The sequence below is a fragment of the Lygodium microphyllum genome, chromosome 17 (genome assembly GCF_053477565.2).
Source record: "Lygodium microphyllum isolate KBCC chromosome 17, Lygodium_microphyllum_v1.1.10, whole genome shotgun sequence".
Classification (NCBI taxonomy): Eukaryota; Viridiplantae; Streptophyta; class Polypodiopsida; order Schizaeales; family Lygodiaceae; genus Lygodium; species Lygodium microphyllum.
In genome coordinates this window covers 1,296,294-1,324,065 of record NC_141151.1, presented here as the reverse complement: position 1 = coordinate 1,324,065, position 27,772 = coordinate 1,296,294, and the positions used below count along the sequence as shown (strand labels likewise).

General features: G+C 40.8%; 1 protein-coding gene across 3 annotated transcripts in view; it reads left to right on the top strand.

Moving 5' to 3' along the window:
• The window catches only part of LOC148021493 (glutaredoxin-like), a 72,138-nt gene that overhangs the window by 30,439 nt on the left and 13,927 nt on the right, over window positions 1–27,772 (top strand). For all 3 annotated transcript variants that reach the window (XM_087696903.1, XM_087696902.1, XM_087696901.1), the window contains exon 3: window positions 20,662–20,733. In XM_087696903.1, the coding sequence (XP_087553029.1) occupies window positions 20,662–20,733 (72 nt within the window). The remainder of the gene's footprint in view (window positions 1–20,661; window positions 20,734–27,772) is intronic.

The window sequence follows — 27,772 nt, the reverse complement described above, 5'->3', positions numbered from 1 at the left end:
TTTGACAGAGTACCCTTTGCACATTAATTGCAGACTTGTGTTTGCTGCAATTTCTGGAAATTTGCAGATTTCCAGCCCGTACTGCATTGACATTGCTCTATTACCTTTTGGGAAATAATGGCAAATCAGGGAGGAGATGTATTCACCTATGTGTCCAAAGAAGACCGATTGGATGGGAACAATTATTCCCTTTGGTCTTTCATGATGAAGAATGTATTAGTGGCCAAAAATTTGTGGGATTATGTCAGTGGAGAGGAAGCACGACCGGGAGTTGTGGCTCCCGCTACTCCTCCTCCAGGAGGACGTGCAAGAGGGCAACCTCAGCCCCCTCCACCTCACCCCGCTCAGCCACTTCCCCCAAGAACTGCAGCTCAGAAAACTTGGGATACACGGGATGCACAGGCTATGTCGCTGATTGCATTGGCAGTTCAGCGTTCTATCATTCCTCATATTCGTTCAGCAGCTTCTTCACAAGAAGCTTGGTTGATATTGGAGCAGATGTTTGCAGGAAAGAATGAGACTTGCATCTCTTTCTTGAAGAAAGAGCTAGAGACTCTAAAGATGAATGAGGGTGATTCTATGCAGGATCATCTCAACAAAATTCAGGACTTGCGGGAGCAACTCATGAATGTGGATGAGTACTACTCAGATGCGCAGCTGATTTCTACGACATTGAATTCACTGCCTCCCTCTTACTTGGCTTTTCATACTACCTTGAACCTCACTATGAGGATTTCGAAAGAGCCCATCACTTTCATTCAGCTTGTCAGTTTGCTTCTAGAGGAGGAGCAAACTAGACGGAACAGTGGTGTGGATGGTATAGCCTCTGAGCAGGCTTTTATGTCAAGGCAGAAGGGTAAAAACAGCCAAGGGAAAAATGCTTCGCAGAGTTCTGGTAGTAGTAACACTTCACAGACAAGTTAGAAACAGGGGGGCACGCAAGCCAAGAAAGGAAAATGCCATTACTGCAAGAAGCCTGGCCACTACATCACTGAGTGCAGGAAGCGCATCGCCAAAGAGAAGAAGAAGGAGTCAGGGATGTCTGTTTCTGCAGCTCCTTCCACTGCTAGTGAGTCCGCGTCCTTTGTTGCAGACAGGGACTATTGTTTTTACACTTGCAGTTATGATGTCTCTTGGGCCGATAGAGCATTTAGCTCTACAGAAGATGCTGACACTTGGTTCTTTGACAGTGGTGCTTCACGGCATATCACATCTCGTAGAGATTTGTTTGCTTCTCTTGGTGCACCTCCCGTTGGGAAGTCTGTTCAGTGTGCTAATAATGCATCATACCCTGTTCGTGGTATTGGGGAGATTCAGCTTACAGCCATTGATGGCTCTATTCTCCGACTACAGGATGCTTTGTATGTGCCTGGCATTAAGAAGAATCTGCTTTCCATTTCTTCTATGGCACGTTGTGGTTTGCAGGTCACCTTTGATGATGACCGTTGCATGGTCCGTGACAAGGAACACATGACATTGGTCTTGACAGGTTCTTTGTGTCATGGGTTATATGAGTTGGATGCTCTTTCGGTAGATCAGTGTGCATATTTGACATCCACTCTTACTCCTGCTATGTTAGAGGCAGAGTTATGGCATGCTCGTTTGGGGCATGTAAACTATGGCAGCTTGATGCTATTACAGCGTACTCAAATGTTGGATGGATTACCTCTCTTGGAGAGACCTCCTGAGCATTTATGCGAGGGTTGCATTTTGGGGAAAATGCATCGTTTCTCTTTTCCCCGTGATGTTGCTTTTAGAGCAATAGCCAGATTGCAGCTTGTGCATTCGGATGTTTGTGGGCCCATGCAGACACAGTCATTGGGTGGTTGTTACTATTTTGTAACATTTATTGATGACTTTACACGTTTGTGCTGGGTCTACTGCTTGAAAAAGAAGTCAGAAGTGTATGATGCATTTTTGGCTTTCAGTGCACTTGTGGAAACTCAGTCTGGTTGCAAGATTAAGACTCTCCGTTCGGACCGAGGGGGGGAATACATGTCCTCTATGCTGAATTCTTATTTGCAGCAGAAGGGCATTATCCATCAGTACACTACTGCATATACTCCACAGCAGAATGGGGTAGCAGAGAGGAAAAATCGGTCACTCATGGAGATGGCCAGATGTATGCTGAAGGCAAAGAGTTTGCCTCATAGTTTTTGGATGGAAGCCGTCATGTGCGCTTGCCACATTTTGAACAGATGCCCTACCAAGGCCTTGAAAACCGTCACACCTTTTGAGGCTTGGCACAGCCGCAAACCTTCTGTTGGCCACTTCCGTACTTTTGGGTGTCTTGCATATGCCCATATTCCACAGGTACTTCGAAAGAAGTTGGACAACAAGGCTGTAAAATGCATCTTTATGGGATATAGCAGCGAAAGCAAAGGCTACAGACTCTATGATCCCGTGACCAAGAAGGTTTTTGTCAGCAGGGATGTTGTATTTGATGAAAAATCAGAATTATCCTTGGCTGGTTTTGATACATATCAGGCTGCCCGTGATGTCTTTGAAGGGCTGCTGCCCATCACATTTGGTGATTCAGCTGGTACTTCAGCAAATGAACCTAATGTTCAGCCAGCTGCTCCTATGGAACATGCAGTAAATCAGCACATTGCTGAAACTGAAATTCAGCAGGAACTTGTACACAGTCAGGAAGCAAGACAGGTGCCTAGATGGTACACGCAGACTATGAGAGATAGTCATTTGGAAACACCCTTGGCTGGTCGTACTCGAAGGCAAACTCGACTGCATGATTCAGTACATTCCATGGAGTTTGTTATGGCAGCATGTACTCATGATAATGAGGAGCCTGAATGTTTTGAGGATGCACGACATAGTGTGCATTGGATGGCAGCCATGCAAGCTGAATTGGATTCTATTCATAAGAATCATACTTGGGATTTGGTGTCTTTGCCAGTTGGCAAGTGTGCCATTGGTACGAAATGGGTCTACAAATTGAAAAGGAATGCAGATGGATCCATAGATAAGTACAAGGCACGGCTGGTAGCTAAAGGCTACGCACAGAAAAAGGGCATTGACTATGAGGAGACCTTTGCTCCTACCTCCCGTATGACGACCATTCGGTCTATGATTGCCTTGGCTGCACATTTTGGTTGGAAAGTGCATCAGCTGGATATAAAGACTGCATTCTTACATGGGGAACTTCAGGAAGAAGTGTATGTACAGCAGCCCATTGGTTTTGCAGTTGAAGGCTCAGAAAATTTAGTATGCAAGCTGAAAAAAGCTCTATATGGTTTGAAACAAGCTCCACGAGCTTGGTACGCAAAGATAGATGCTTTCTTGCTTAGTCAGGGGTTTGTAAACAGCCCATCTGAGTCTACTCTTTATGTACATAAAGAGGGGGGATCCATGCTGATTTTGTGTCTATATGTAGACGACCTTTTGCTCACTGGAACACGTGCTGATCAGATTTCAGCATTCAAAAATAATTTACAGCAAACTTTTGACATGTCTGACTTGGGTATTTTGCACTATTACTTGGGCATCCAGTTTGTACATGATGCTAGAGGCATTGGATTATGTCAGTCAAGGTACATTGGGCAACTTCTTGAGAAGTTTGGCTTACAGGATTGCAAGCCAGTTTGTACACCCATGGAACCTGGGCTCAAACTGTCATTACATGATGACAGTGATTTGTTTGATATCCATACTTATGCTCCAGCAGTGGGATGTCTCATCTATCTATGCCACACTCGGCCAGACATACAGTTTGCCGTTTCAGTTTTGAGCAGGTACATGCATCAGCCTCGTATGTCGCATTGGCAAGCTGTGAAGCGTGTGTTTCGTTACTTGCAGGGTACTAGAACTCTTGGATTGCTTTATGCCAAGGGGGGACCACTGCAGTTACATGCTTACAGTGACTCTGATTGGGCTGGTGATTTTGATACTCGTCACTCCACTAGTGGCAATTGTTTCTTTCTTGGCTCGTCATGCATTTCTTGGCTTAGCAAGAAACAATCCACTGTTGCCACGTCGTCATGTGAAGCTGAGTACAAGGCAGCCTTCACTACTGCAGTTGAGTGCGTATGGCTTAGACGCTTACTTGCTGATTTGGATGTATCTGTTACGGAGCCTACTCCTTTATATACTGACAGTCAGAGTGCCATTGCAGTGGCACGGAACCCTGTGTTTCATGCTCGCACGAAACACATAGAGATTCACTACCACTTTGTCAGAGAGAGGCTACATGCAGGTGATATCAGCCTTGTCTACTGTCCTACCACCAGCAATGTGGCAGACATCTTCACCAAAGCTCTTCCACGAGACAAATTTGAAGCATTTCGCGATGCTTTGAATTTGACGCCCTTTGGTGGCGGATGATCCTTGTACACTTGATCACTCTTCACTCCAGGGGGGTTTGTTGGGTATCTCACACGCCTTACTTACGCCTACGCTCATATGGGAGTGTGCGGGTGATCACTAGGACACTGGGGCACTTTTCACTCTCGGTAGGAGAGGTTTTTTCCCCCAGATTATGTGTACTATTTTGTATGTGCTTGTGGTGCACACTTACGGGCACTTACTGTGTTCGGGTGTGAACAGCCCCTTATAACTCTAAGGTATAAGGGTTATCATTTGTACTTTCAGCTTACACTCTATTCAGTACTATTGCATTGGGTGTCGTGCTCAACTCTGTCTCTCACTCTCACACTGTCTACTGCACTTCAGCTGCACCTCGATCCTCTCCCATCTGACAAGCCCCGAATGAAGGACAAAAACAGTGGCAAAAGCAGCCATCAAATCAGAAGAAGATGAAGCCCTATGCACCTCCTAATACTCCTCAATTTCGCTCCAATCTATACCCACAAGCAAAGCAATTTTCCGAAGAAGAAAAGCAACGCTTCATGAAAGAAGGGAAGTGCTTTAAATGTGGACAAACAGGCCACATAGCGAAGCAATGTCCAAACAAAGGACAAAGCAAGGTTTCTGACAACAAGCCTAAGTCGCCAGTGAAAATCAATGCTATCAGTGATGTAGTTGCAAACACAACTCACACTCCAGAGACGCGCAAATTATTAAAAGCTTGGGGACAGTTGCAAGGTAAGCAAGCACTATTCTTGATAGATCTTGGGGCGAATGAAAATATCATTTCCTTGCAATTAGCTAAAGAGCTTGGATTAAAGAATGAAGAGATGGACACTCCGGCAGAAGTTCGCCAAGCTTTAAATGCTGATGAAGGTGACACAGTGAAGACTGTGATACCCTATATTGGCAAGCTCAAGTTTCAAATTCAAGGCTACAGTGACGAAGATACCTTCTGTATCGGAGACCTTGATGGTTGCGATGTGATTCTTGGCATGCCCTGGAATCATAGAGTAGATTCAACCATCTTCTCTCAGAAAAAGAAGGTAGAACTCACCAACAAAGGCAAGAAGTACGAGATTCAAGCTGGAGTTTCTGGAGACACCATACCTATGGTAAGCCATATGCAAGTCTCTAGAGTAATTAAGGATTGTGTTCAATGTTGTCTGCTTTATGTCACTGATGTAAAAGATAATATGAATGCTGAAAACCAAGAGCAACATCAGCTCTTGGAAAAGTATAAAGATTGTTTTTCGGAAGATCTTCCTTATCAGCTTCCCCCAGAAAGGCCAGAAGACCATCATATTGATATTATCCCGGGCAGTTCTCCTCCTAATATAGCACCATACCGTGTGAGCCGTCCTCAACAAGAAGAAATCAGAAAGCAAGTCGAAGACCTACTCAACCGTGGGCTAATTAGGCCAAGTAGCTCACCATTTTGTTCACCGGTTCTTCTTGTTCAAAAGAAAGATGGCACATTCAGGATGTGCATTGATTATCGAGCCCTAAACAAAATCACTGTGAAGAATCGGTTTCCTATTCCGAGAATTGATGACATTTTGGATTGTCTAGGAGGCTCAAAGGTTTTCAGCCGCATTGATCTAAAGAGTGGTTATCATCAAATTAGGGTAATACCACAAGATGTACACAAAACTGCTTTCCGCACTTCATACGGTCTTTATGAATTCTTGGTGGTTCCTTTCGGATTAACCAATGCACCAGCCACCTTTAATCGAATGATGGAGCGCATCTTTAGAGAGCATCGACAATATGTCGGAACTTTCTTTGATGATATTCTTGTCTTTAGCAAGAATGAAGAGGAGCATCATCAACACTTGGAAATTGTTCTACAATTACTACAACAAAATCAACTCTTGGTAAATGGTAACAAGAGTGAATTTTTCATGTATAAAATAAATTACCTTGGGCATGTCATCTCTTCTGAAGGGATTCAGATGGATCTTGAAAAGATCAGGATAATCCAAGAATGGCCTCATCTTCGTGATGTACATGAGGTGCGATCGTTTCTTGGCTTATGTTCTTATTATCGCCGCTTCATCAAGCATTTTGCACATATGGCTTCTCCACTTCATGACCTTACAAAGAAGAAGATCTCTTTCCAATGGAAGGAAAAAGAGAAGGCAGCCTTCACAAGGCTGAAAACAGCTCTTACTTCTGGACCTGTTCTTATCATTCCAGATCTGGTAAAACCATTTGTGGTGGAAGCAGATGCTTGCGGTGATTGTATTGGTGCAGTGGTAAATCAAAAAGGCCATGCCGTAGCCTTTGAAAGCCGCCGTCTAAATGATGTGGAGAAAAGGTATGACATTTATGAAAAGGAGCTCTTAGCAGTGGTTCATGCTTTAAAGATATGGAAACATTATCTTTTAGGCAATGAATTCCTTATTAAAACTGATCATCAAAGCTTGAAGTATTTCAAGACTCAAAAGCATTTGCAGGAGAAACATGCAAGATGGGAAAATTTCTTGTCTATGTTTCATTTTCAAATTATGTACACTCCAGGGAAACAAAATGTAGTTGCTGATGCACTTTCTAGAGTGCCTCGCATTGCAACTATTACAGTGGCTCATCATGAAGATTTTCAAACGATGAAAAATACTTATGATGAAGATACTGATTTTGCAGCAATTTGGTCAAATTTACAGCAAGGAGGTTCTCATCCAGATTATTCCATCAAAGACGCTTACCTTCTCATGAACAATCGCCTTTGTGTCACTCTTCCTGTTCGACAAAAGGTGCTTAAAGAAAGTCATGAACCCCCTTATGCAGGACATAGAGGGAGGGCAGCCACTCTAAGTGCAATTGAGTGCTACTTTTATTGGCCAACAGTACGAAAAGATACACATAACTTCATCGAGGCTTGTCTGGTATGCCAAAAATCCAAATATGATAGGCAGAAGATTCCAGGATTGTTGCAACCTCTTCCAGTGCCCAAAGATCCATGGGAATCTATCACAATGGATTTCATCTCAGGTATTCCAAGAACACCTCAAGGTCATGATATGATTTGGGTCATAATTGATAGATTCAGCAAACAATCACATTTTATTCCATGTCATAAAACATTGAAATCCGCACAAGCTGCAAGACTTTTCATTCAACATATCTTCAGATTACATGGTATGCCTTGTGAGATCATTTCAGATAGAGACTTCAAATTCACAAGTAACTTTTGGCATGCTTTATTTGAGAATTTGGGAACCACTTTAAAGTTCTCCTTAGCTTTTCATCCTCAAACTGACGGCCAAACAGAGGTGATGAATCTCACTCTTTTGGATATGTTGAAAGCTTATGTTAGTGAACATAAGTCACAATGGGAGAAATATCTTGCATTATTGGAGTTTGCTTACAACAATACAGTGCACTCATCCACAGGGAAAGCTCCAAATGAAGTAGTACAGGGTAAAGTGATTCCTCCTTCAATTATTCGCACTAAAGATAAGATTTTTGCTGTTGATGAGTTTGCTTCAGATTTAAAAACCGCAATGGATCAAGTTCGAGCCACTATCAAAGTTGCCCAAGAGCGACAAAAGAAGCAAGCAGATAAACGAAGAAGACCTTTGGCTTTTGAAAAAGGTCAATATGTCTTGCTAAAGTTTGATAAAAGCAGGCTCAAACAAGGTTCTGGTCAAAATTCATCTTTTCCAAAGCTCTCCAGTAGATACTTTGGACCCTTCAAAGTGATTGAGAAAATAAATGAAGTTTCTTATCGACTTGAGCTTCCTACTCATTGGAAAATACACAATGCTTTTCATGTAAGTTTGCTAAAACCTTACATAGGACCAGAACCAAAGGAACCCATTACTGAAGATCCCCCAGAAGTTGAAGAAACAGAGCAACTCTTGGAACCTAAAAAGATTTTGTTCCTCAAGGATCGAACCACGAGAAGTGGCCTTGTGACACGAAAATTCTTACTAAAATTCAGGAATCTACCTTGTGTTACTCCCCTTTTCCCTTTTGTACTAGCTCTCCCCTCTCCTATAAATAAGAGCTCGTTTTTCTTCGTTCAACATCATTTTTCTTTGCTGTAAACTCATGTACAGCACCCACAGATAGCCAGAAACTGGCCCCATCCATCCCCATTATCATCCCCCACTTCTCCATTATCAAATTCCTCCATATTCCCTCTTCTATCATTGCTGTTTTATAGGACAGCAAGCTTGTAAATTCATTACAGCACCTCCTTCTCGAGCTCTTTCTTCCATTTTAGCTACAAGAAGAAAACCCTATCCATGTACTGTTGATCAACGATGGAGAAAGGCTGAATTTCCCTTTTTCTTCTCTCATACTGTAAAGAAATCAGTTCTTATCATTGCATAATAGATAATGCATGTGTGTTTGTACATCTTTGCATGATCTTGTGAGAGTGAGAATTACTTCTTCTCACTCTCAGGTTGATTGTAACTGAGCTCTTCCCTAAGGGACTTGGGTTGAGCAAGAATACATTCCTTCGGGGGGGGGTTGCCCATCTTCAACCCTCAATCTTGTCTCCATTACTTTTACATTTTCATGGCTGTAATTTTGTGAGTAATTTTCATTTTTAGCTTTAAGTGTTCATTCTCTTTTATATTAAATCTCGAAAACAAGCGAATATCATAATTGTTAAGCATACTACGTTGTTCGGGGCGTTTACAACCCACTTTTCAAATCTATCCTGCTAAACATTCATGTTCCCTGTAATCGATCAATAATGTCATCTATCCTCGGAATCGAAAATCTATTCTTGATCATGTTGTCATTCAAGGCTCTGTAGTCAATACACATTTGCCAAGAGCCGTCCTTTTTCTGAACTAGCAACACAAGTGAACAAAACGGAGAACTACTGGGCTGAATTAGTCCCTTCTCTAAAAGCTCATTAACTTGTGTCATAATCTCTTTTTGTTGTGCTGGACTGACCCTGTAATATGGCCTATTGGGTGGACTAGTCCCTGGAATAAGATCTAAGGTATGATCTTCAGGCCTCTCAAGGGGTAACTCTCCTAGTAATGAATCTGAGAAACAATCACTGAATTTATGCAAGAAAACCCTTCTACTTTCATCTAGTACAGACACATTACTGTCAACTTCATTAACTTGCTTTGCAAAAACCAAGTACGCAGAAATACGATTTTTCATTATAGAAGTAATTGCAGAAGCAAAAACAACTGGGATAGACTCTTCTTTAAGCTTCTCATCTAACATATGAGTCTTGTCCCTATGTACAAGAGTAATTGTTCTATTGTAAGTATCCAAGATAGCATGCTTCTTGTGGCACCATGGAATACCCAACAGAACATCACAGCCCTCTAAATGCATAATATGGAACTCCTTTGTGTCCACATAGCTCTAAATGTGCATACGGAGTTCGCCAAGAATGGGGGTGATAGGTTCAGTATGTCTTGGGCATGCCAAATCAGCTTGTCCAACTGGTCCCATTTCCTCGGGACGTATACCGAGCTTAGCTGCCAATGCCAGTGAGATAAAGTTTGCACGAGCTCCAGGATCAAAGAAAATAAGCACTGTGGAATCTCTGATCTTTCCCCAAGCTCTGCACAATTCTGTAGCATCATCAGCTGATTGATCTCCCACTATATCAGGCACTAAGTCAATGCTGGGCTTCTTTTTACTTGGCACATCTTTATTCTCCGCATCTTTAGAAGATTGCTGTGGGCACTTAGAAGCAATATGGCCTTTTTGTTCACATATAAAGTATTTCCCAACCATCATTAAAGCCTTTTTTTCTTCAAATGATTTGCCAAAAAGTGGCCTCTTCTGTCCTTTGCCCTGTTTAAAAGAAGTCCGAGGTTGTTGCTGAAATCTTTTCTTCCAAAAAGACTTCTTTGTAAAGCTGGTCTTTGCTGGAAATTGCTTGTTCTTCTTGCTAGGATTCTGCTTAAACTGAGAATCCTTCTTTTTAGTGCCTTTAAAGCTGTCAGCTTTTCCTTTCAACAATGCATTTGCCATACCAGCATTTTCAATTAACTGTACTATATTTGTAACCCTAGTCTTGGTACAATAATCCTTGATGGCTTTGGGCAAACCACAATAGTACTTTTCAATTTGTTCTGACTGGGGCACTGTCCTGTAAGAACTCACGGGCAAAAGTGCTTCCCAAAATTTCTTATTGTACTCTTCTAAATCCGTACAATTTGTTGCGTCCAATTTATTCCATGCAGTCATGACATCTACTTCAAACGTGTTAGTTAACCATGAGGCTGCAAAAAACTATTTGAAATGGACCCAAGTGGCAGGTGCATATCCTTGCATCAACAATATGTTCCACCACTACAAAGCATTACCTTTCAAATACGTTGCAGCCTTCCGCACCTTAGAAGTCTTAGTAAAATTCCCTCCAGTGTAAGCTGCATCAAACTGCTGTATAAATGTCAAAGCTTTCAGCTTATCTTGCATACCATTGAAGGTTTCAAACTTTAATGCCTGGCCACCCTCTTTATAGTCTTTAGGCTTTGCACTTTTTGGTGTTAGGTTATCATAGACAGGTGGCTGTAAAAAGGGTAGTCCCTAAGGCGCATTGTCAGCATTCATTTCACTTGTCTTAGCTGCCATATGCCCACTAGGCTGAAAAAACCAGCCGCTGCATTTTGTACTCCACGCATCAAATAAGGACTCTACAAAGTCTGATAACGGGGTTGTAGGCCAATATTAGCATAAAGTGGGTTCACTGCCTCAATAGGCATCATCCTGGTGGCCCTCTAGGCAAGTATCCTTGATAACCGTGGGTAATCTAGCCATTGCTTGAAAAAATGACCCACCACCAAAGTAACCAGGATAAGTAGCAAACTGAGGAGGAATAGTCTGCTGTGCCACTTGTGCATTACTGCCTTGACCATTCACTCCTTGGTCTTGTACTCGTGCTTCTTGTTGCATTGGACCTGTCTCCATGTTTGGTGTCTTTTCCACATGCTCACGCATATTAGAGGTTTGCGTTTTTGAGCGCTCCATGGTATGATGCGATGACTCAGCTTGAGAATCCTCATTATGTGACTTAAATTTTTTTTGCATCTGAGGATTCTTTATAAGCTGTTGGAAAGAGCCAACCATATTGAGGAGTTGTGCCATAAATAAGTCCTCTTGTTCTTGCTCCTCATCCTGTGGTTCTTCTCTCTTCTCTATACATTTCTTTGCTTCTCTTACCCCAACATCAATTGGGATCACAATTTCCAACATAAATGCAAAGACTAATGTTATTAATATTAAAGTAGGAGTAACATTAAAATCAATTGTGACATTGATATTAACATTAAATGCTAATGCTATGACAACATTAAATGTCACATAAACATCAAATGCTAATATTAAACAAATTGTTGTTGCCTATTTGGGTCACAAGGTTTTGATTATTGGTGATGGTGTGCCATGGCCTTGGAGTGGCAGCTCCTTGGGCTCCAATCAAGTACCATCGAAGACCTTTGTGCACAAGCGTCACCTCAATAGAAACCTTGAGTCCTGTAAATAGGAATCAGTGCCCTAATTCTAAAGTGCTCTAAGTGCTAAGTCACTTTATGACCGCTGTGACCAATACCACTATCACCCATCTGGATGTCCAAGGATGTAACAAAGATGGCATCCATAGTAACAATGAACGGCCGTCTCGGACCCCCGAAATTTCAAAATGCTGTCCTGGACAGATCTGCTGAAGGGGATACCAAAATGGGATGGCGGACGTCCTTTGTCCTATCCCCAACAGCTGCCCCCCCATCTTGGCCGTCAATTATCAGGGACAGTTGATAGGGGATGTTTTTGAGAAGGGACCTTTTTTGGGGGTATTTTATGTGTGCTGTCTCCTCCTCCATCCCCTACTTTTGGCTGCCGCCCCATCCATGACCCCGTCCCGGTTGTTCCCATTACACACTAGTGTCTATTCAAACATATGCGAGCCGCTTACTTAATACTAGATAAACAATCCATTAATGAGTGGTTTCACATGCCTACAAGATTTGTTTTACAATAATTCTCCCAAGAGAATTGTAATAGTTTTGATATTTATTTTCGATGACGGTAAGAGTTCCCACTACTATCATCCCCATTCTATAAAAAGTGGTCATCATTAGATTCACATACATTGGAGGATTTCCAAACATAGCTCTCCAAACCAACTTCAACTTGCACAAGTTTTGGTCATGCCATTCATCTTGATTGATCTCCCACCTTCAATTGCATGATGGCCAAATCATCCAACAATGTAGAAAATTTTGTGGATGTAAACGCCCCGAATAACGTAGTATGCTTAACAATTATGATATTCGCTTGTTTTCGAGATTTAATATAAGAGAGAATGAACACTTAAAGCTGAAAATAAAAATTACTCACAAAATTACAGCCATGAAAATGTAAAAGTAATGGAGACAAGATTGAGGGTTGAAGATGGACAACCCCCCCCCCCCCCCCCCCGAAGGAATGTATTTCTGCTCAACCCAAGTCCCTTAAGGAAGAGCTCAGTTACAATCAACCTGAGAGTGAGAAGAAGTAATTCTCACTCTCACAAGATCATGCAAAGATGTACAAACACACATGCATTATCTATTATGCAATGACAAGAATTGATTTCTTTACAGTATGAGAGAAGAAAAAGGGAAATTCAGCCTTTCTCCATCGTTGATCAGCAGTACATGGATAGGGCTTGCTTCTTGTTACTAAAATGGAAGATAGAGCTCGAGAAGGAGGTGCTGTAATGAATTTATAGGCTTGCTGTCTTGTAAAACAGGAGTAATAGAAGAGGGAATATGGAGGAATTTGATAATGGAGAAGTGGGGGATGATGATGGGGATGGATGGGGCCAATTTCTGGCTATCTGTGGATGCTGTACATGAGTTTACAGCAAAGAAAAATGATATTGAATGAAGAAAAACGAGCTCTTATTTATAGGAGAGGGAAGAACTAGTACAAAAGGGGAAAGTGGAGTAGCACAAGACAAGTGTCCAGCCACATGTCATGAGATGTGACAAGTGGTGGGACACTTGGAAACTTGTGTGACAAGTGTCTTGACACTTGTCTCTTCTCTATGGCCTTCCTTTTTGGGTTGAATACTGTCAAGAATAGAAACAACCAAATTTAGTAAGCACAGTCAGAGTACAGAACTTACTATTTTTAGAATGACATCCTTACTTTTTAGGACTAGCATTTTTAGGCTAATTCGAGGCTCCTAAATTTTAGGGATCTTCTAAAATTTAGGGACCCCCCCAATATGGGTGTCATATGAAAGCTTTTTCCGTGTACATTGCAAAAATGGTATCCGAATCTTCATGTGACTTTCCTATGCAAAGAAATGTGCATTTCAAGCTTTCAGCCCACACATGCACATTATAGCCATCTTGTTGATTATAACTGTTTGTTCTGGTGGATCTAGCCCACACTTCAAGGCATCAATCCTTTCTGTGTGCGAGTCTAACCCTGATATGCGTGAGTTCTAGTCACAGGCGCCCAATCGGGTCATATAGGTGGAAGTGTGAACTATCTTTTCTTTAACCCACCGCGTGGGTCCACCATAACTTGTGACCACTCATCAGTGGCTAGCTCCAATGCACTTTTCTTTATATCTAATTAGTGCAAAGGAAATAAATTTAATAAATCATTATATAGACAAATTAATGAAAAAAAATACAAATTCTGTTTCTATAGAGTCGTGACAGCCGTCTGGCTTTTATTCAGCTGTTCTGAGCTGAAAAGCTTCTTGATATTGCTGTAGAATATTTGGGTAATCCTTCATGAATTTTTCATCTATCCACTGTGCATCTGTTGTGGGTAGATTTTTGAATTTTAGTAAGAATTTTCGTGTCACAAGGCCACTTCTCGTGGTTCGATCCTTGAGAAACAAAATCTTTTCAGGTTCCAAGAGTTGCTCTGTTTCTTCAACTTCTGGGGGATCTTCAGTAATGGGTTCCTTTGGTTCTGGTCCTATGTAAGGTTTTAGCAAACTTATATGAAAAGCGTTGTGTATTTTCCAATGAGCAGGAAGCTCAAGTTGATAAGAAACTTCATTTATTTTCTCAATTACTTTGAAGGGTCCAAAGTATCTACTGGAGAGCTTTGGAAAAGATGAATTTTGACCAGAACCTTGTTTGAGCCTGCTTTTATCAAACTTTAGCAAGACATATTGACCTTTTTCAAAAGCCGAAGGTCTTCTTCGTTTATTTGCTTGCTTCTTTTGTCGCTCTTGGGCAACTTTGATAGTGGCTCGAACTTGATCCATTGTGGTTTTTAAATCTGAAGCAAACTCATCAGCAGCAAAAATCTTATCTTTAGTGCGAATAATTGGAGGAGGAATCACTTTACCCTGTACTATTTCATTTGGAGCTTTCCCTGTGGATGAGTGCACTGTATTGTTGTAAGCAAACTCCAATAATGCAAGATATTTCTCCCATTGTGACTTATGTTCACTAACATAAGCTTTCAACATATCCAAAAGAGTGAGATTCATCACCTCTGTTTGGCCGTCAGTTTGAGGATGAAAAGCTGATGAGAACTTTAAAGTGGTTCCCAAATTCTCAAATAAAGCATGCCAAAAGTTACTTGTGAATTTGGAGTCTCTATCTGAAATGATCTCACAAGGCATACCATGTAATCTGAAGATATGTTGAATGAAAAGTCTTGCAGCTTGTGCGGATTTCAATGTTTTATGACATGGAATAAAATGTGATTGTTTGCTGAATCTATCAATTATGACCCAAATCATATCATGACCTTTAGGTGTTCTTGGAATACCTGAGATGAAATCCATTGTGATAGATTCCCATGGATCTTTGGGCACTGGAAGAGGTTGCAACAATCCTGGAATCTTCTGCCTATCATATTTGGATTTTTGGCATACCAGACAAGCCTCAATGAAGCTATGTGTATCTCTTCGTAATGTTGGCCAATAAAAGTAGCGCTCAATTGCACTTAGAGTGGCTGCCCTACCTCTATGCCCTGCATAAGGGGGTTCATGACTTTCTTTAAGCACCTTATGTCGAACAGGAAGAGTGACACAAAGGCGATTGTTCATGAGAAGGTAAGCGTCTTTGATGGAATAATCTGGATGAGAACCTCCTTGCTGTAAATTTGACCAAATTGCTGCAAAATCAGTATCTTCATCATAAGTATTTTTCATCGGTTGAAAATCTTCATGATGAGCCACTGTAATAGTTGCAATGCGAGGCACTCTAGAAAGTGTATCAGCAACTACATTTTGTTTCCCTGGAGTGTACATAATTTGAAAATGAAACATAGACAAGAAATTTTCCCATTTTGCATGTTTCTCCTGCAAATGCTTTTGAGTCTTGAAATACTTCAAGCTTTGATGATCAGTTTTAATAAGGAATTCATTGCCTAAAAGATAATGTTTCCATATCTTTAAAGCATGAACCACTGCTAAGAGCTCCTTTTCATAAATGTCATACCTTTTCTCCACATCATTTAGACGGCGGCTTTCAAAGGCTACGGCATGGCCTTCTTGATTTACCACTGCACCAATACAATCACCGCAAGCATCTGCTTCCACCACAAATGGTTTTACCAGATCTGGAATGATAAGAACAGGTCCAGAAGTAAGAGCTGTTTTCAGCCTTGTGAAGGCTGCCTTCTCTTTTTCCTTCCATTGGAAAGAGATCTTCTTCTTTGTAAGGTCATGAAGTGGAGAAGCCATATGTGCAAAATGCTTGATGAAGCGACGGTAATAAGAACATAAGCCAAGAAACGATCGCACCTCATGTACATCATGAAGATGAGGCCATTCTTGGATTATCCTGATCTTTTCAGGATCCATCTGAATCCCTTCAGAAGAGATGACATGCCCAAGGTAATTTATTTTATGCATGAAAAATTCACTCTTGTTACCATTTACCAAGAGTTGATTTTGTTGTAGTAATTGTAGAACAATTTCCAAGTGTTGATGATGCTCCTCTTTATTCTTGCTAAAGACAAGAATATCATCAAAGAAAGTACCGACATATTGTCGATGCTCTCTAAAGATGCGCTCCATCATTCGATTAAAGGTGGCTGGTGCATTGGTTAATCCGAAAGGAACCACCAAGAATTCATAAAGACCGTATGAAGTGCGGAAAGCAGTTTTGTGTACATCTTGTGGTATTACCCTAATTTGATGATAACTACTCTTTAGATCAATGTGGCTGAAAACCTTTGAGCCTCCTAGACGATCCAAAATGTCTTTAATTTTGGGAATAGGAAACCGATTCTTCACAGTGATTTTGTTGAGGGCTCGATAATCAATGCACATCCTGAATATGCCATCTTTCTTTTGAACAAGAAGAACCGGTGAACAAAATGGTGAGCTACTTGGCCTAATTAGCCCACGGTTGAGTAGGTCTTCGACTTGCTTTCTGATTTCTTCTTGTTGAGGACGGCTCACACGGTATGGTGCTATATTAGGAGGAGAACTGCCCGGGATAATATCAATATGATGGTCTTCTGGCCTTTCTGGGGGAAGCTGATAAGGAAGATCTTCCAAAAAACAATCTTTATACTTTTCCAAGAGCTGATGTTGCTCTTGGTTTTCAGCATTCATATTATCTTTTACATCAGTGACATAAAGCAGACAACATTGAACACAATCCTTAATTGCTCTAGAGACTTGCATATGGCTTACCATAGGTATGGTGTCTCCAGAAACTCCAGCTTGGATCTCGTACTTCTTGCCTTTGTTGGTGAGTTCTACCTTCTTTTTCTGAGAGAAGATGGTTGAATCTACTCTATGATTCCAGGGCATGCCAAGAATCACATCGCAACCATCAAGGTCTCTAATATAGAAGGTATCTTCGTCACTGTAGCCTTGAATTTGAAACTTGAGCTTGCCAATGTAGGGTATCACAGTCTTCACTGTGTCACCTTCATCAGCATTTAAAGCTTGGCGAACTTCTGCCGGAGTGTCCATTTCTTCATTCTTTAATCCAAGCTCTTTAGCTAATTGCAAGGAAATGATATTTTCATTCGCCCCAAGATCTATCAAGAATAGTGCTTGCTTACCTTGCAACTGTCCCCAAGCTTTTAATAATTTGCGCGTCTCTGGAGTGTGAGTTGTGTTTGCAATTATATCACTGATAGCATTGATTTTCACTGGCGGCTTAGGCTTGTTGTCAGAAACCTTGCTTTGTCCCTTGTTTGGACATTGCTTTGCTATGTGGCGTGTTTGTCTACGTTTAAAGCACTTCCCTTCTTTCATGAAGCGTTGCTTTTCTTCTTCGGAAAGTTGCTTTGCTTGTGGGTATAGATTGGAGCGAAATTGAGGAGCATTAGGAGGTGCATAGGGCTTCATCTTCTTTTGATTTGATGGCTGCTTTTGCCGCTGTTTTTGTCCTTCATTTGGGGCTGAATACTCCTCATCGTCAGCTACTCTCTTGTTATCATTCTTTTGGAATGATTTGTTGCCATTGTGCTCCATTTCCCATTTCTCAGCATGGTCAATGAGTTCCCTGAGACTAGAACAATGATAATGATTAAGAGCAGTACGAAGTTTAAAATGCAAACCTCCTTGAAACTTCCTAAGCTTTTCCGAACTGCTGATCTTCTTGAAATGTTGGACCTTCAAAAGTAGCTCCCAAAATCTCTTGGTATAGTCACCAAGTGACTCATTTTTCCTTTGCCAAAGCCGATCCCATTCCATTTTTACATCTCTTTTGAAATGAACAGGAAGAAATTGGCTTTGTATCAGGCGAACAAAGGACCGCCATGATTTTGGGGCAGCATGATCAAATTCCCACCCCGTCCACCAAGTATGGGCTAAGTCGGTTAAATGTAAAGCTGCAAACTTAATCTTTTCTTTTTCTTTATACTTGTCACGACCATACAAAATTTGAAATTGACGAATAAACTTCAGAAGAAGATCAGGATTTCGGGAACCATCATACATACTGAACTTGATCTTCTTTTCAAGTTGAGATAGTGACTTAGTCTTCTTCTTCTTCTTATGCTTTCGTCCATGCTCGGATCTTGAGGTTGAAAATGATGAAGTGCTTGATGGGGATGAAGATGGAGACGAGGGTGAAGAATGTCGACGCCTTTGACGATGATGAGGTCTTCCACGAGAAGGGTGTGAGTCTTCGTTACTAGAAGAGGATCCATCAGAATAGGCGCCAGATGACTTTGAAGAAGAGGATGAGCTTCGACGCGATCTCTTTCTTTGTCTTGAAGTAGAATGGCACTGCCTCTTAGAAGTAGTTGGACTTCTTGATCGGCTCCTTTCATTGGTATGGCTTTGTCTCCTTGAAGTAGATGGGCTTATTTCCTTGAATTCTTTGGGATTCTTAACTTTTTCTAGTTTGAGAAGTTGCTCACGAATTTGCTGATTCTCCTCTCTAAGACTTTGAATGGCTTGAAGGATAGCACTCGATTGATCCATTGAGACTCTTAAGAAAAAAAAATGCTCAAGCACTCAATGCAAGGGTTGAAAACAAACAAACTTATAGTTGTAAGCACTACCAGTGTTGGGGGTGAGGACCGAGCCAAAGCTCTGATACCACTGTAAATGCCCCGAACAACGTAGTATGCTTAACAATTATGATATTCGCTTGTTTTCGAGATTTAATATAAAAGAGAATGAACACTTAAAGCTGAAAATAAAAATTACTCACAAAATTACAGCCATTGAAAATGTAAAAGTAATGGAGACAAGATTGAGGGTTGAAGATGGGCAACCCCTCCCCCCGAAGGAATGTATTTCTGCTCAACCCAAGTCCCTTAAGGAAGAGCTCAGTTACAATCAACCTGAGAGTGAGAAGAAGTAATTCTCACTCTCACAAGATCATGCAAAGATGTACAAACACACATGCATTATCTATTATGCAATGACAAGAACTGATTTCTTTACAGTATGAGAGAAGAAAAAGGGAAATTCAGCCTTTCTCCATCGTTGATCAGCAGTACATGGATAGGGCTTGCTTCTTGTTGCTAAAATGGAAGATAGAGCTCGAGAAGGAGGTGCTGTAATGAATTTACAAGCTTGCTGTCTTGTAAAACAGCAGTGATAGAAGAGGGAATATGGAGGAATTTGATAATGGAGAAGTGGGGGATGATGATGGGGATGGATGGGGCCAATTTCTGGCTATCTGTGGGTGCTGTACATGAGTTTACAGCAAAGAAAAATGATATTGAATGAAGAAAAACGAGCTCTTATTTATAGGAGAGGGAAGAGCTAGTACAAAAGGGGAAAGTGGAGTAGCACAAGACAAGTGTCCAGCCACATGTCATGAGATGTGACAAGTGGTGGGACACTTGGAAACTTGTGTGACAAGTGTCTTGACACTTGTCTCTTCTCTATGGCCTTCCTTTTTGGGTTGAATACTGTCAAGAATAGAAACAACCAAATTTAGTAAGCACAGTCAGAGTACAGAACTTACTATTTTTAGAATGACATCCTTACTTTTTAGGACTAGCATTTTTAGACTAATTCGAGGCTCCTAAATTTTAGGGACCTCCTAAAATTTAGGGATCTCCTAAAATTTAGGGACCCCCCCAATATGGGTGTCATATGAAAGCTTTTTCCGTGTACATCGCAAAAATGGTATCCGAATCTTCATGTGACTTTCCTATGCAAAGAAATGTGCATTTCAAGCTTTCAGCCCACACATGCACATTATAGCCATCTTGTTGATTGTAACTGTTTGTTCTGGTGGATCTAGCCCACACTTCAAGGCATCAATCCTTTCTTTGTGCGAGTCTAACCCTGATATGCGTGAGTTCTAGTCACAGGCGCCCAATCGGGTCATATAGGTGGAAGTGTGAACTATCTTTTCTTTAACCCACCGCGTGGGTCCACCATAACCTGTGACCACTCATCAGTGGCTAGCTCCAATGCACTTTTCTTTATATCTAATTAGTGCAAAGGAAATAAATTTAATAAATCATTATATAGACAAATTAATGAAAAAGGATACAAATTCTGTTTTTATAGAGTTGTGACAGTGGAGCATTCTTTGATGACATAATTGCATCTTTCATGAAATTAAAGTCACGTGATTGGAGTACACCTGAAGCATCTAGTGGCAGCCTTTTTCTGTTAAGAACTTTGAATCTCTTGACTCTCTCTCTCCCCCCATAAAGACTAGTTGTATTAATTACAGCAAATGTACAAGAGAATCTCTCTCTCTCTCTCTCTCTCTCTCTCTCTCTCCACAAGTGGTTTGGTTTGCCATAAGTACTTTTAGGCCTTGTTTGCTATAATTATTCATAAGCCTAAGTTGATCGTGTAGTGCTCCTTTTGGAGTTTCAAGTAGTCCTTTCATTCTTGTTTATAAATTTTATGTGAATAACATTGGAAATCAAGGGGTTGGTTCGAGATTTGGAGCATATCAATTTTTATAAGCATCTTTTGTTAACATGTTGATGATGCAGCTGATGAGGCCCAAGTACAAGGAGCTTTACAAAACCTTACAGGACAATCCACTGTTCCAAATGTGTTTATAGGTAACCAAGTCCCCTATTCCTCCTTTGTAATCAATTTGTTTGTGCGACCTTGGGTATGCTTGCTGAACTAGTGCATACAATGAATATCAGTAAGACGTGTAAATCTTGTGCTGCCTTGCTCATGAAAGATTAGTCATGATTGAATTATGCTCCTGAAATTTTATTCTAAATGGATTCAGCTGCTTCAAATTAGTTGGACATACATATCATGTTGTTGGGCATTGTGGAAAGAAGGGAAGAAGGTCATCTCTTATCAGCTTCACAATGAAAAGCAACTGAATGACATCTAGAAAAGGGGTATGCAGGAGAGCACAGCCGATGAGTCTCAACCTGTCCTTATAATTCATCCAATAATGGCGTGTCTTGCCTTTCGAGACTCTGCTTTGAAGATTGAGGGTTAGAGGGTCTTATGTGACTGCTTATGAGGATAGATCTTTTTCAATGCCCATCTCATTGATTGCATGAGAAGTCTCGTGTATATTTTGCAAATAAACAACCCACCTTCACATGAGGTGATGTGCTTAGAAGCATTGTTGTCAATGTATCATGTGTGGACAATCAGCCATTGAGATACAAGAATGTAAACTTGAATGATAATAAGTTCTTCATTTATGAATGCCCACTCTAACATAGTGTCCGCATGAGCGACGTTTTTTACTTCATCCTTTATAGCAAGATGGGAAAGTTGGTGCTAGACAAATGCTATGCCACGATGGTGAAAGTTGTCAACATCTCCAAGGTATACTATATCAACACTCAGTATTTAGTTACCACTAGGAGGTAGAGTTACTGGTACTCTAGTGCCTCACAATGGAGTCACTTTTCCAGCCAATGAGACATTGATGATCAAGGAGCATGATGAGCTCTTGAAGCTGCAGATATTTCTAACTTTTCCAGGAGGCTATGATGGTATATTGGTGCACATTTGGGTGCACGAGATGAACTTTCTTTTGCCAAAAAAAAAGGCGATTCACCTTTTTTACAGGTCTGACTTGCATAGTTCTATCCACGTGTTGCACAATCATTGCCAATTGGATGATCAGCTTTTGGATATTAGTCAAATGTCTTTCTTGCAATAGTTTACACTCCAAACCACATGATGAGTCTCGTCTTTTGTCCCAAGATAAGCTTGAGGCTCAAAAGAAGGTGTGATGTATTTCACACATGGGCAAGATGGGTCACATGGAGGAGGCTAATAAGAAAGAAGAGAAGGCTATTGTGCATGTAAGTGGTTTTGGGACTCTAGATCCAACTACTTTGCTTGTTTCAGAGGTTCCTGTGCCTTGGCCAGCTTTGAGCACTACTATAGATATGGTTAGATTGGGCAAAGTGGAAGCAAGAAATTCAAAATCCTTCTTAGTGAGGATACGTCCCGGTGGTATTATCCTGGCTTCAGTAACAACTTCAAATTCGTGGGGGAAATCTGGGAGCTTCAAAACATGAGCAGTGGTGAGACATTCATTTAGTTTGTCAAAGCCATCATGCTCCTTGGCTATCCACACTATTCCAGTTTGTTTCTTGAGTAACTTAGTGAGTGGCACTGTAATTAAAGCATAATCTCTAGTAAAGATTCGGTACCATCCTATGAGTCCTAAAAATCCTTTGATTACTTGGACGTTTTGGAGAGGTAGCCACTCTTGTAGGTAGATATCGTATTTTGGTTGGGTCAATTGATATTACTTCCTTCTCAGTTGACACCTCTAGCTAATATAGATTGTGTTGTGAAGAAACTGCAATGAAACCCTATGACTGCTCTAATACCACGCGAAGAAATGTTAGGGTTTGCACTAGAAACAATAGAAAGTGCAACATACATTAGCAATGAATGAACTCCAAAACTCAAAATGGAAGAATGATAATACAATGGCCTCAGGCCTCCGTGCTTCTAGGACTGAGCTTTAGGGGTGAGTGAAGGAGTGTGGCCATACACGTGTGTGTGAACCATGTCCAACTACGGGGTCTAGAGCTTATTGGTAGAACATGCCATATTCAAACTCAGTTGGAAATATCTTCCTTCTTTGTATATCTCCTATTAGAATCTTTTATATGGGATTAGACATTGCCTCTTTCGAGATAAGACCTTCCACATCATGTTGGTAAGGCTTGATGACATCGTGGTTTGAGTTGCATGGTCTTAGCATGGATAGGTTGCCTCCCTTGGTATACAATCTCTCACTTTGAGCCACTCAAAGATTGGTAGGATCATCAGATGGGATCTCATTTAGGTCAAGGCTAGGAGGACATGGCTGACAAAATGGCTTTCTACCAAGACCATTTTCTCCACACCACTGAGGATGGCTTTATTATACTCCTGAGGTATGTGGATACTCACCTATCACATGGGATTAGATGTGTTATTGGCTAGATACCCACCTCCTTACACCAACTAGAGATTGAGATTGGTAGATACACTTCCAAACCCCTAGGGGGAATGCATATGTTGGATTTGTCAGTGAGAGCTAAAGATAGAGGAGCACCCATGTGCCGATGCTTGATGAACTATGAGATCCTAAGCCACTTCCATTGTTTGTTCAGGGATGGATTTGGGCCATTGTTGATTGTCATGGACTACACTGACTAGAGATGGCTTGGTCTTTATCTTTTGGAGATACAAAGACTGAGAGAGGCCATCCTCAGAGGCAGAACACCTGTTTATCAAGGGCCTAACCAGAGACATCTCATTTCGTTATGAGGAGTACTCAAAACACTCTTAGAATCAGTCTATACTTGAGAGGAGTACCAAGGAGCCCCCTACACAGCCTCGGCTTACATTCATCCAAGGGACACTGATTGATCGTGCAGTCCAGCTTGGCCAATCTAGGTGTCCTAGAGCTTGGCACATATATCAGCGACAAATGCATGAGAGGATACAATAGATTATTGTTCACACCACCTAGGGTCTTCTCTTGATGGGAGGAGTTTGAGGCTATGCTACATTGATTGATGGGGGAAATTTCTTAGATGATGTGTACCTTCATACTATTGGCTAGTTTCTTGTGTTACCAACATTTAGATATAGATTTCTTTTATTGCATCGTTTATTTCCAAACACTTGTATCATTCTATAGATGATTGTAAGTTATGGTCTAGATCATTTTGACCTATTGTAGATGCCCAACCCCAATGGAGCTACATCCACCATAGTTGTTCATCCAACACATGCTTGAATGGCTGTACTACCCAACAAAGGCATAGTTGCTATCACCCAATTTCTTCTTCTTGGGAAGATGTGGTAAAGACAAGCACCTATATAGATGGTGCCATAATAGTGATGAGAATCCTCGGCCCCATCGAAGGTAGAGGGGAGAATGGAAACTCCAAGGAATGGTGGGTGGAAAGGAGGCTGGTCATTGTTTGCACCTCGGTCTGTGTCAGGAGCTTGTAAGTCTTCACGATGATCCTCTCAATTTGCACAATCATGTCAATCTTTGCATCAATCCTTAAGCATTTGTAATATTCATCTTCACAATCACGGCCATCACGGTCTCTATCATATTGACATTCCAAGCCAATCCTACCCATCATACCATTGTCATGGAATGTCCTTCACAAAACCTACAAAGCACAAGGAAAAGTTGTGTTTTGATGTCGTGGGGCTCCTGCAAGGAAGGCAACCAACATCTCCAGCCGAGTTTGAGTCTATCTAGCCCTGTAGAACAAAAGTTGAATCTCATGTACTTGCTAGATAATAAATATTGAGGTTGGGGCTTCCCCTTAGGAACTGCAAAATTCTCACAGCAGCTTGCCAATGAACTAGCTTGGGTTCACTCATGTGCTTGTTAGAATTGCCAATTCTGGGCAGTGCCCAACGTAACTTGTGTGGTGCATTGACACTTGTTAAGTGTCAAAATGTGGTGTGGACATCTTATGTCTTAGGACTTTAATGTGGTGACACTAGGCCCTAGAGTTAGTTAAATTAACTCTAGTGAGTGTGTGGAAGGTTGGTTATGTCAACCTTAGACATTAGTTGTACTTTCATTCAATCATTTTCAATGGTACTAATACACTCTTCTTAGCTCTCACTGTCATGGTCTACTATCTTTCGTTTCTCTCTCTTGTATAGCCAGTTCCAACATTTGGTATCAGAGTAGCTCGGTCATGACCATTGGCACCACTGGCCGTGCAAGATCACGTCATGGCCTCAAGCCATCGTGCCACCACCGTTAAGCTGCCAATGAAGAGGAGAGGAAGGAGCTTGTTGCGCCTTGTGCCCTGCTACACCACTTGTGCTTTGCTTTGCCCTATGGTTCTTGCACTTTGCTCTACACATTGCGCCACCTGTGCTTTGCCCTATGCCACCTGCACTACCCTATGCTCAGCCCCGTGCCATGTTTAGTCCCCTTGCATTGCCTATGCCTTTTGCCCTATACTCACTTGCCTCTACCACTAGGCGCGAGCCACCGCCCAAGGTTTGACCATCACCAACACATTTGTGGTCTTTGCACGTAACTTGAGGACTTGAAAATTTGGGGCTTTTTCCCAATTCGAGGTCTTGCGTGCATCATTGCCAAACTTGGTGACATTGTGCAATTTCATTGACGTTTTCACAAGACAATTGGAGCTTTTGTGATTTTTGGGTTTGGCATGCATCCAAAGGTGCATGAAGTTGCTGTTTGCTATCAATTTGCATCTCGAGGCAATAGTTCGTCGAATTTTAAGGCTGTAAGTACAAAATTTCTTCAATTTCTCAAAATTTATTTGAGAAAATTTGAGTCTTTTGCATTTCATGCATCCTAAGGCAGAAAACAAGTGCATGTATAATATTTATTTGCTGGTTGGTACAGTTTGGGCTTGTAAATTTATGCAAATTTGGGGATTTACAGCATTAAATTATTGAAATTCAATTTTTGGGCACGCATGCCAAGGTATAGCAGTGCATTGTTGTGCAAATTTGGCACATTTTGTGAGGCATTTTTGGCAACATTTGTTTTGTGACAGTTTTGAGATTGCATTCTCTATCCCGTGTTGGGATTTTGGTACACACATGGATGAGGGTGATAGCATGACAAATCACCTTATCTATATATAGGATTTAAGAGAGTAGTTGTTGAGTATTGATGTGGTGATATTTGATGAAGAGATGGTCAACATCACACTCAACTCTTCTCTAGAGTCTTATCACGGTTTCCATACTTCATTTAATTTGTCTTTGAGGGGGGCACAATAGCCCCTCATATTCGTAGAGTTGACCTGTTTAGAAGCATGGTAGAACATAGAGAAGATAGGGGATTAAGGAGAGGAGAAGAATAAAAATGAGACCATAATGAAATGGAGAAGAACTTGATTATTCATGGTTGAAGTACATCTATTTGTAGCCTTGTAGCTTGGGCACACACCTTACACTTTGCTTATGGGATTTAGTTACATGTGCCTCTAGCACTATACATACATTTTAACACCCCCCCCTTTGGTCCTAGCTCATCTTATAGACAGGTGTACCTAAGAGTGTAGTTTTTTCCGTGAATGTCTGCAAGGCCTCTAGCCTATGTAGTGTCAAACAAAAGTGTAGACAAATTTCCACTTAAGAGTTTTAGTACAATTTTTAGAGTTTGTTTCTTTAAAAAAATTTACTTTTTGGCTCAAATGTTCTTTCTCGGTGTGTTCAAATTTGTTGCAATTCTTGCACTTGGACTTTCCTTTGTTCTAGTAGTCTTCCTCCTTGTGTCTAACTTTCTTGCATGTTCTACAAACGGTCTTTGAAGATCCCTTGCTATAGAGTGTAGAAACTATAGGGTTCGGTGAAGTTTCTTGGATCTTTGTCTTGCTCTCTTGCATGTACAAAGTGGCTTTCATTGCATTGAATTTTCTATTAGGTATATTTCTTAGTGTAGCCGCAACTTGTTTATAGCCTTTGTCTAGTTTGTCAACACTATTTAGGAGCACAACTATTATTTCATCTTCTTCAATATCTTTTCCGATGGATGAGAGTCGTACTTTTAGGCTTTTAATTTGTTGATAAGTGATGTTAGGGAATCAAAATTATTTAGGTCAAATTTGAAGAAGTTCATCAAGAGATTAATTTTTGAATTTTTACTTGTGAATAAATTTTTTAATCAAGCTCTTCCCATGTATCTTTTACCCCTTTTATGGCTGAGATGTGGTGGAGTATATTATGTGAAAGGCCTCATGCAATGATTCGGAGTGCCTTATTATTTTTTCTTCTTCATTGTGGGTCATTATAATCTTTTGCTTCTTCAAACAACTCCCATAAGTTATTGCGCATGAGATGGTACATAGTTTTTATCCTCCATGTATGAGAACCATCACCATTAGATTTTGCCATTGCTTCTCTTTCCAATATTTTGAATGGAGAGGTCTTACTTGTGACTCACACGGCAGTGTCTAACTTTGGTTTATAAAAAAATGATGATATTTTTAGAAATTTCAAGAGATTTGATCAATGAGAAAACACGTATACAAACAACCCCTTTTATGTTTTTACAAATTGTGATTCCGGTTTTTTTAAAAGTGCGAATACAACCTTTTCTGTAGAGGTGGTTCCAGATTTAATATAAATTATATTCGTGTGCACATAAGGAGTTAGAAAAAGGTGTAAAAATGACTTTAGCCAAACTGGTTTGGGGAGAGAGAGTGTGACAGAGTTGAAAAGGAATGGGATTTTAAAAAAACCTTAATACTAAGATTTGAGAAGGAATAAGATAAGGATTAAAACGTGGAGCAAAGGGCGGCGAAGAAACAACATCAACATGGAAGATGAGAGGATGGATTTGACAAAGCATTCGATTCTGCCTGTTATTATAAAATAAAGTATTTGATTTTTGAATTGTTTGTTATGTGCTAAAGATTGAGTTTAACAAACCCAATTTAACAGAGTAATAAAAGGAAGCCGTTTTTATATATCCAAACAGCGTAGTCGTATGTCTTACTTATTAAAAAACTAAAGCAAACCCAATCAAGGAAGTACCAAAAAACAGGCTATTTTTGGCCTTTGAAGACTAGACCATACAATATCTTCCAACTCCTAAGCCTTATGTTTATTATCATAATTCCAAGTTTCTCTCTCTCTCTCTCTCTCACA